The 8,083-nt window shown below is 37.4% G+C and overlaps 2 protein-coding genes across 4 annotated transcripts; one reads left to right on the top strand and one right to left on the bottom strand.

Moving 5' to 3' along the window:
* The first annotated feature begins 645 nt into the window (after nucleotides 1-645).
* On the top strand, nucleotides 646-3,662 carry taf12 (TAF12 RNA polymerase II, TATA box binding protein (TBP)-associated factor). Of its 2 annotated transcripts, none has more exons than XM_041988953.1 (6): nucleotides 646-810; nucleotides 1,580-1,739; nucleotides 1,980-2,057; nucleotides 2,343-2,457; nucleotides 3,071-3,159; nucleotides 3,341-3,662. In XM_041988953.1, exons 2-6 carry the CDS (start codon nucleotides 1,662-1,664, stop codon nucleotides 3,374-3,376), a joined length of 396 nt encoding a protein of 131 aa, XP_041844887.1. In that variant the 5' UTR covers nucleotides 646-810; nucleotides 1,580-1,661; the 3' UTR covers nucleotides 3,377-3,662. The 2 variants fall into 2 exon arrangements, with proteins under 2 accessions (XP_041844887.1, XP_041844886.1); XM_041988952.1 differs by having other exon boundaries at nucleotides 1,522-1,739.
* Nucleotides 3,663-3,772: 110 nt separating this feature from the next.
* rab42b (RAB42, member RAS oncogene family) lies at nucleotides 3,773-7,477 on the bottom strand. Of its 2 annotated transcripts, none has more exons than XM_041988951.1 (3): nucleotides 7,194-7,477; nucleotides 6,809-7,031; nucleotides 3,773-5,979 (listed from the first exon to the last, which is right to left on the bottom strand). In XM_041988951.1, exons 2-3 carry the CDS (start codon nucleotides 7,024-7,026, stop codon nucleotides 5,529-5,531), a joined length of 669 nt encoding a protein of 222 aa, XP_041844885.1. In that variant the 5' UTR covers nucleotides 7,027-7,031; nucleotides 7,194-7,477; the 3' UTR covers nucleotides 3,773-5,528. The 2 variants fall into 2 exon arrangements, with proteins under 2 accessions (XP_041844885.1, XP_041844883.1); XM_041988949.1 differs by having other exon boundaries at nucleotides 6,809-7,028.
* Between the last annotated feature and the right edge of the window lie 606 nt (nucleotides 7,478-8,083).

Raw genomic sequence — 8,083 nt, 5'->3', positions numbered from 1 at the left:
CAAACAGGAACGCTTCATTTCCCTTTACCTATAATCGATTCGTTACAAAGCAGAAGGTAGGATCGCGTCTGGGGCTCTGTCTTGAACTTATGAACTGCCTGGGATAGTTTATGCAAGCATGAATTAATGCAAATAAGCAGTTCCTGCATTCACACTATTAACACACACCATGTCATAATAAAGATAAAGGTGGTGTCTTTACAGGTAAGGCTCAGACTACATCTGGGATTATACTTTGTAGTTTACCTGTAAGAATGGACAAAAATAAAGAAATCTAAAATTTGCGTTAAAATTTGTTTTTTTTCCTGGTTATCATTATACGGAATGGTTTTTTTTTTAATGGGGTTGGTGTGCTATTAACCCCATTGTCCTTCGGCTACTGTTTTGCCTCGGACTCGAGTCCAACTTAAGTTGCATTGTGACTTGAAACTGGATTTCAGACTTTGACAGCACATCTGTCAGTTTAAGCTAAACATCAGTGATGTTTAGCTGGTAGATAAAAGGTTACGTACGAAATTTAAATTAATTGGATATTATAATGCAGGCTTCTTGAAGAACAGATAGCCAGCGTCGCATGGTTTGTTGTTGATGCAGTCCCACAAAATAACCAGCAGGGGGCAAGGTAGAGGCTATGTGATGCCACCGGAAATAGACCAAAGCTTGAGCGGAAGTACTGAAAACGAGACGAAAAAAAAGAAAGAAAAATTGGTGCTTTGGAGGAAAATTAAGAGTGCCTTTTTTATATATCGAAGCAACAAACTGTCACAGAGGATTTACCCAAACATGGACAGATAGTGTCTTTTTAACTGGGTAAGTTTTTAAATTAACGCACAGTCTTACAATGTAATGTGAATAATGCCGCGCCGCCAGATTAGCTGCTAACGTTAGCCCAAGAAGCTAACGTCAAAGCTTGGCAAGTGCTATTGTTTTTAGCAGGTACAGATTTGTTAGTGTCTGTATTTTATTTGCTTTATTTCTTGTTTATATATACTCAACTGCTAATTTGTCACCCTTTAGGTCTCTTTATTTCACGAGATTAGTCTTATTGATTTGATGCGATCCACAGTGTTGAGCTAAAGCGTTGTTTGACAGCTAAGTTTTCCTAAGTTGTCTGGTATGGTATGAAAATGTATAAATATTTGCTTATGTTGATAGACTCTTTCAGCACAAAATTAAAATGACAATCTGTCTAGTTTAATTACTTATTTATAATAACCTGTTCTGTGGACTGTAACTATATATTATAAAAATGACCGAAGAGCTCGACTACTGAAAGGAATGTAAACATAAAACATTCATTAAAAGGTTTTTGTCTCAGTAAACTTGGTTTAAATATCGTCTGTGTGTAGTCAATATCACCATGTTGTTTTAATTGTAACTTCTTTATTATTATTATTATTATTATTATTATTATTATTATTATTATTATTATTATCATTATTAATCATAATTTATTATTATTTTATTATTATATTATATATATATATTTATTATTATTCTTTTTCAAATTTCACATTAAAGGTCGTGATCCTGTAGAAAGTTATCCGTCACGTCTAGATCCTCTGGTACTGCCATTCAGGATTGCTACAGTCACATAAGGGCCACCACAGTGTTGCTTCCAGAGAAACTACAGAATATCTTCTCTTCCTGTGGCCACCAACATGGCTAACAGCAACCCAATAATAGTGAAGGGTCTGCCCTCAGGTCCGGCGGGCAGAAGCAGTCCAGAAGGAAATCAGGTGAGATAATATTTTTTAAAGTTATTTTTATTTTGTCTGTCTTTTTTAAAAAAAAATATGTTTTCTTATTTGTCTGTTTGGGAAATGCATTGTTAGGTTAGGTAGTACACTTTGAAACAAAGTTTTTTGTTGTGAAGAAAAGTGACACTTGTCTTTTTTGTTGTTATACACGAGTAATGATGAGCAGAACAAGTATCTCATGAGTGATTTGTTTGTCTAACTGCCTGGTTTCCTTTAAAGGTGCTCAGTAAGAAGAAGTTACAGGACCTGGTGAGGGAGATTGACCCAAACGAGCAGCTGGATGAGGATGTTGAGGAGGTCTGTCAGTGGTTTTTAAAACTGAAATTTCAATGCTGTATCAAGATTATTTCCAAATGCAGAGTAAACACAAGCAGCTGTGAAATCAATACCATAAACATGTTGGTCTGTCGGATAGTAAATGTAGCTACTGCTATGTCCATCATTTGGATATATTCAAGTGAAATCCTGTCTGCATGTTAACTGGTGCAAGCAGTTAAAAATATGCAGATCTTTTCACCAGTTGGAGAAAGTCTTTTTTTCTGAATGCTGTTAATGGGGTTGGAATCCCACATCTCTTCACAGATGCTGCTTCAAATTGCAGATGACTTCATAGAGAGTGTGGTGACAGCAGCCTGTCAACTGGCACGTCATCGCAAATCCAATACGTTGGAGGTTAAGGATGTTCAGTTACATCTAGGTAGGTTTCTAGTGGCTTTTTGGCAGGATTGTGATACGTAATATTTTTACAAGGGGGGATAGTTTGTCTATATACAGAAAGGTACAGCAATATGGTTATCATATAATTACTGAGTTGCTCCTCCTAACTTAAATACTTTTAGGCCTTATTAATATTCTACAGTGCATATCTTGAGATAATTTGATATCTTATTCATTAATAAAATTACTTCAACTGTTTTCTTCTTTTGAAGTCAAAAAAGTGTGTTTATATTTAAAAAGGGTTGGGACAGTGAATTCAAAATCATTTTTTATCAAACATTTATACTTATTGCACTTATTTTTATAATAATTTGAAACAGGAGTGGTTAGATAAGGCAAATATTTCATGAGTAGAGACTGTATACATCCCAGCCATAACTAGTAAGTAAACCATCATCATTATTTCTCTGTTTGACTCGCAGTGTGAGGGGTTAAGACAGTCGCAAGACAGACTTAGTAACTTGGAAGGAAATTACAACCTTTACAGCAAATGTGATTACATCTTTAAAATGTTTGCTGTTGCTAAATATGTATCAGAAGTCCTGTGTGATTAATGCCTGTGTCCTGCCGGCATTTTGCATTGCTTCCTTTAGAGCGGCAGTGGAACATGTGGATTCCTGGTTATGGTTCTGATGAGATCCGGCCGTTTAAGAAGGCTTGCACCACAGAGGCTCACAAACAGGTGGGCAATAGAAAGTTTTGCTTCTGTTTGACAGCTGATGTCAGAATATTCCCGTTAATGGTCTAAGAGTTGAGTACAGCTAGAAAAAAAACTGACCAACTCTTAGTAAAATCACATATTTGTTTTATAATTGTTGTGGGAATGTGCTGGACTAAATGGTCTGCTTTTACTCTTGTTTCAGAGAATGGCACTGATCCGCAAGACGACCAAAAAGTAGCACGGCAAATTATTTTCTTGTACCTAACTCTGTGTATTTTCTCTTCTTTTTTTCTTTTTTTTTTTTGACTAATGCAGAAAAGCTAAGCGTTTTTTGTTGAGAGTTGTTTTGCTTTTGACATAAAATAGTGTTAAGTACTCATTTCTTTCTAACTTTTAAATGTTTTTGCCAGAATTGTTGCACAGAAATTGTATTTGTATGTTTCATTCTGTTTTGTTGCCACTGAGCTAAGTCTGGCAGAGAACTTCATTGCAATCTTTGCCAATAAACATTTACTGGAATATTTCTTTTGGATTGTAAAAATCTGTATCTGATTAAAGCTGTGGACAGTAGTGACTTCAGCCTACAAATAGATGCATGTTGTGCATGGAAACCTATCTTCTTTTTTTTTTTTTAACCCACTTAATTGATGCTGCAAAGACATCCAGGAATTACTTTCCTTTTATTTTCAGACATGTATGTGCTGTTATGTAACTGTTACTATGACAGTTATATATAAGACATTTGTTTTAGCCATAATTGCAAACATAGTTTCCCCTTTGGCGACTCTGCAAAACATAATCAAAACATTGACAAAATAAAGTTTACATCAGAATTTTTAACCTTAATGTTTTTTTCTTATTCAGTCAAAAAATGTTCTGAACGTGTGAATGGCTGTATTAAAGTTAGTAGGGAATTTGTTTTAAATTAAAGGTATCAAGAAGCAAATTGATGTTTGTGGTTACATCAATTTTTAACATCTGCTCGACAGTCTCAGTGGATGTACTGATGTAAAAATGCTAATTTTTGAAGAGCCAAGTTGAGGTAGAACTTCAGTTAATTTAATGAGTTCAGTTGCCTGCTTTGAGTGAACCAAGCCCACAGGCTAAAATGTGGAAACGACTATAAGCTGCCTGTTATGTCTTGTAAAATAAATTCTTTTCATTTTGGGGCTGCAGAAACACGGAAAGCTGGTAATGAGTCAGATGAACCATAATAGATTTGGAAACCATTCAATGTTAAAAATGTAAGATCAAGAGGCGTCCAAGAGTTAGTTTATTTAATTTCAATAACAGCACCTGAAAACTACTTGTTCACTCAGCAGGATGCTGTGCAGTCAATAGTGTAACAAACTTTATTCTGTACATGGACTCAGGACCAAAAGATGTGTTCACTTAAGATCCTCGGTACCTTTACTGCTACCAGTCACAAACAACAAGTAACAGACAAGAATAATGGATTTTTGTTTTTTTGTTTTGTTTTGTTCTGAAATTGGTCCTAAGGAATAATGCAGAATGTAATTGTAGCACAGTGGCTCCAACCATGTGGAAGATGCAATCCTTTCCTCCCTTTGAGGAAAATTACATTGTATGTCTTTAATAAAATGCAGAAGTGCACACCTGCTGACCTCTCAGATATCCTGCAGTTCCCCTCAGGCTGGGAAACCACTTTTCTAGTGTAAGCTAAAGGTCTTAAATCACAAAAATCAATAGTACAAAAAATGTGATATTATCCCCTGCATTTAGATGGAATGTGTTTGCAACCCGGTCACTTTTTTAAGCATCTAGTAGACGGATTAAGAAAAAAAGCAAAAAACACAGTGCATATCACCTTTCCAAACCCTGCTCCCTCTGAAATGAGGCAAGTAATGACCTCAAGTCCATTAGTGTGATAGACTGTGGGCATAGCAAAAAAAATAATAAAAAAAAAATAAAATAAAAATGAGTCTTACAAAATAAAAATCTATAACCCGTGTTTTTAAGTGGGCCACAGTTGCAGATTTGTGAGGCTTGACCTCACCGAGCACCTTTTAGCCAGAAGCTAATGCTAAGAATGTTTGTACAAACTCATGAGTGAAGTGATTAGACTTTACACTGAGCCTCTTGAACAATAATAAATCAAATAGTAGCCAAGATATTTTGCTCGGAAACAATCAGCATGTTTGTGCTCAACAAGTCAAAATGTAATTTGCACGAATTTTAAACTGATATCTCCAGCTTTCAGGATTCATTCAACTTGCTTTACCGAATGATTAAATCTTTATTTTCATACAGAAAAGGGTGCAAAAATGCAGTCAATATGATACATGATGGTTGGACATTGACAACACTATCACTATAAATCCAACTTCCTGTGGGCAGTTTTGGTCCTACGGTGACATTGAGTTCATTGTTTACCCACAACACTTCCTGTTGTTGTTGTCAACTGTGCTGGGCTGAGACATGCTGGCTCTTTGTAACTGCAGCGCCTGTGGAGCTGCGCACTTCACACCATCCCAGCCCTCTTGCAGCTCCACCTCTCCACTCATCAGACCCTGGTAGATCCTTCGAGTGAGGAGCTCAAAGGACTCTTTCACATTTTCCCCAGTCTTTGCAGAGGCCTCCACGTAGGGCATCCCTAGCTGTCCGGCAAACTTCTCTGCCTCTTCTCGGCTCACCTTCCTCTCCCCAAAAGCATCTCTGTCACTCTTCTGACCCACCAGGACAAATAGAACTTTATGTGGCTGCACTCGCTCGCACACCTCAGCGTGCCACTCCTTAATATGGTCAAAAGAAGCTCGACTGGTCATGTCAAACACCAGCAGGGCCCCAACTGAGTTGCGATAATAAGAACGGGTCACTGACCTGAGGGAAGAAGAAAGGCAGGGGATAAGAGAAAGTGAAAGAAATGTTTTCATTTCAACACATTAAAAAAAACTCCCAAAGTCTAAAACATCAGAGTGCAGAGTTCAAACAGCTAACCTCCTTCTCCACTCAACAGCAGCTCTGTATGAGTGGAATTCTTTCAGATAAGCAGATTGACAAATAATTTAACTGATAATCTCTTTAATCATGAAACCCTGAACAGGAATGCAAATCCCCCATGAGTCACTGACTGTTCTTTGGGAAGACTTCCACTGATGCAAACTACTTTATTACAATATGCTTATTGAAAACAAAACTTAATTCGGCTGAGCTTTTAGCTAACTCGTAGGATTACAGACACCACACAGAACTGAGGTAAATGCAAACAGGAACATTTTGCAATGTGTTACAGTTCATTTAGCAGGACAACTGACATGATACATTTAGAGGCAGAATGCTGCTCCTGTTCCCTTCATTAAAAATGCTGAGCATGGAAAAAAGTGCCATCTCAAAGAACTGCACAAGCTGCATTTCTGTACACATCGCAAGCAGATCCCGTAAACATGGATACTCCGTCACAACTGAAAGCAAACACTGATTAACAGCTTTGAGGTGAATGGGATGACCAGGAGTAGTTTATTTAGACATTATATTTGCTTTAACGCCAAGAGCTTTTGTATTTTTACATCATGATGCATATCACTTTCTTTTTAAAAAGAGGCACAGAGCTGCACCTCCCTGATGAAGTGTTTGTTCAGGTTCTATATATTAACCCAAACAACAGTGCAAATGATCCAAAGATTAAGATTTTTTTTCCAGACATCCTCACCTGAATCTCTCTTGCCCAGCTGTGTCCCAAAACTGTAGCTTGACACGGACCCCTGGCTCCACCTCCAGGAAATGAACATAAAAATCTACACCTACTGTTTGGTTAATGGACTCAAGGAACAAGTCCTCAGTGTAGCGCTTTAGCAGTGAAGACTTGCCCACAGTGGAATCTCCCAGCATGATTATTCTGAACTGGTACTGCCACAAAGTCAGGTCCATTGCTGCTGGCAGTAAGAAAAATGGATTTAGACAGAGACACTAACAACCTGTGAGGATATAAAAGTGTGGAAGGGCAAAACAGATCTCAATAAGATAAGAACATATTAAACATAGAAAAAAAAGGATCCTACAGGATACGAGCGCTCCCACATCAGCTGATTCCTTACCTCTGATGTTCCAGATGTTGAGAAACAACTCAGCAGCAGCTCCTTCTTAATCTCACAAGCAGCGGCAGAGTCTGTCTTCATATTCATCTCAAACTCCTAAGACATTTGAGGAGGAGCAAGTCTCTTGATCTTCATGGCGGTTCGTGTAATCCTCTATAAAAGCAGGTATGTAGAAAAACATGTCCAATAGAGTTGATCTCTATGTCACAACAGTTCTCATCTGAGTTGCTGATCTTACTGCTACTGTAAGCATGTGCATGAGTGTGACTGTGCAGGGGTGTGGACTCCTAAAGTTTGCCTGTTGATACTTGACATAGGGAGGAGCAAGGGACACAGGGAGGGCTGCTGTGGAATGGGAGGGTGAGATGGAAGAAGGAAGTAGTTGTGTGTTTTATGCCATATCAAAGGAAAATGTGCAGTTTCCTGATAGAGTGGAACCCACATATGTATCACCAATAACAAACATATAAAATGTTATTGAAGCCGATCTCTTGGCTCAGTTTGTAGTAGTTTTTATCACTTTATGATCTTGTCTTTGGAGTGAACATTGCTATCTAAAAGAGGAAGTTGTAACAATGAAGCTTTAAATCCCCTGGGAAAGCTCAGGGTATAATTGTTGTAACAGCCCAACTGGGACTGATGTCTACATCTATATTTAGTTATGACATAATGGCCATTTTAACATAAATGATTTATTACAAGCAGTTTTCCTATGGCTTTTCATTCTCCATTATTGTTCAGCAACTTAATGTGAAGGATTAAAAATCCCATAATTATGTAAAATAGAAATGAAGACTGCAATATTTTTACATGTATTTCCATATTCCTTCACTTACCGTTTTATATTTCAACCCGAATTATCACTAGTATGACAGGGAAATAAAACTAGA

This window comes from Melanotaenia boesemani, chromosome 6, assembly GCF_017639745.1.
Source record: "Melanotaenia boesemani isolate fMelBoe1 chromosome 6, fMelBoe1.pri, whole genome shotgun sequence".
Taxonomy (NCBI): domain Eukaryota; kingdom Metazoa; phylum Chordata; class Actinopteri; order Atheriniformes; family Melanotaeniidae; genus Melanotaenia; species Melanotaenia boesemani.
Note: the sequence above shows the minus strand (reverse complement) of the source record. Positions and strands in the feature narration are given on the sequence as shown.

Bases quoted from the DNA above. Each gene is read 5' to 3' on its own strand.
- taf12 (XM_041988953.1), top strand. From the start codon at position 1,662: ATGGCTAACAGCAACCCAATAATAGTGAAGGGTCTGCCCTCAGGTCCG. The intron at 1,740-1,979 runs GTGAGATAATAT...TTTCCTTTAAAG, and splicing joins GCAGTCCAGAAGGAAATCAG to GTGCTCAGTAAGAAGAAGTT. The intron at 2,458-3,070 runs GTAGGTTTCTAG...TGCTTCCTTTAG, and splicing joins GGATGTTCAGTTACATCTAG to AGCGGCAGTGGAACATGTGG.
- rab42b (XM_041988951.1), bottom strand. From the start codon at position 7,026: ATGGACCTGACTTTGTGGCAGTACCAGTTCAGAATAATCATGCTGGGA. The intron at 5,980-6,808 runs GTGAGGATGTCT...TTCTTCCCTCAG, and splicing joins GCTGGGCAAGAGAGATTCAG to GTCAGTGACCCGTTCTTATT.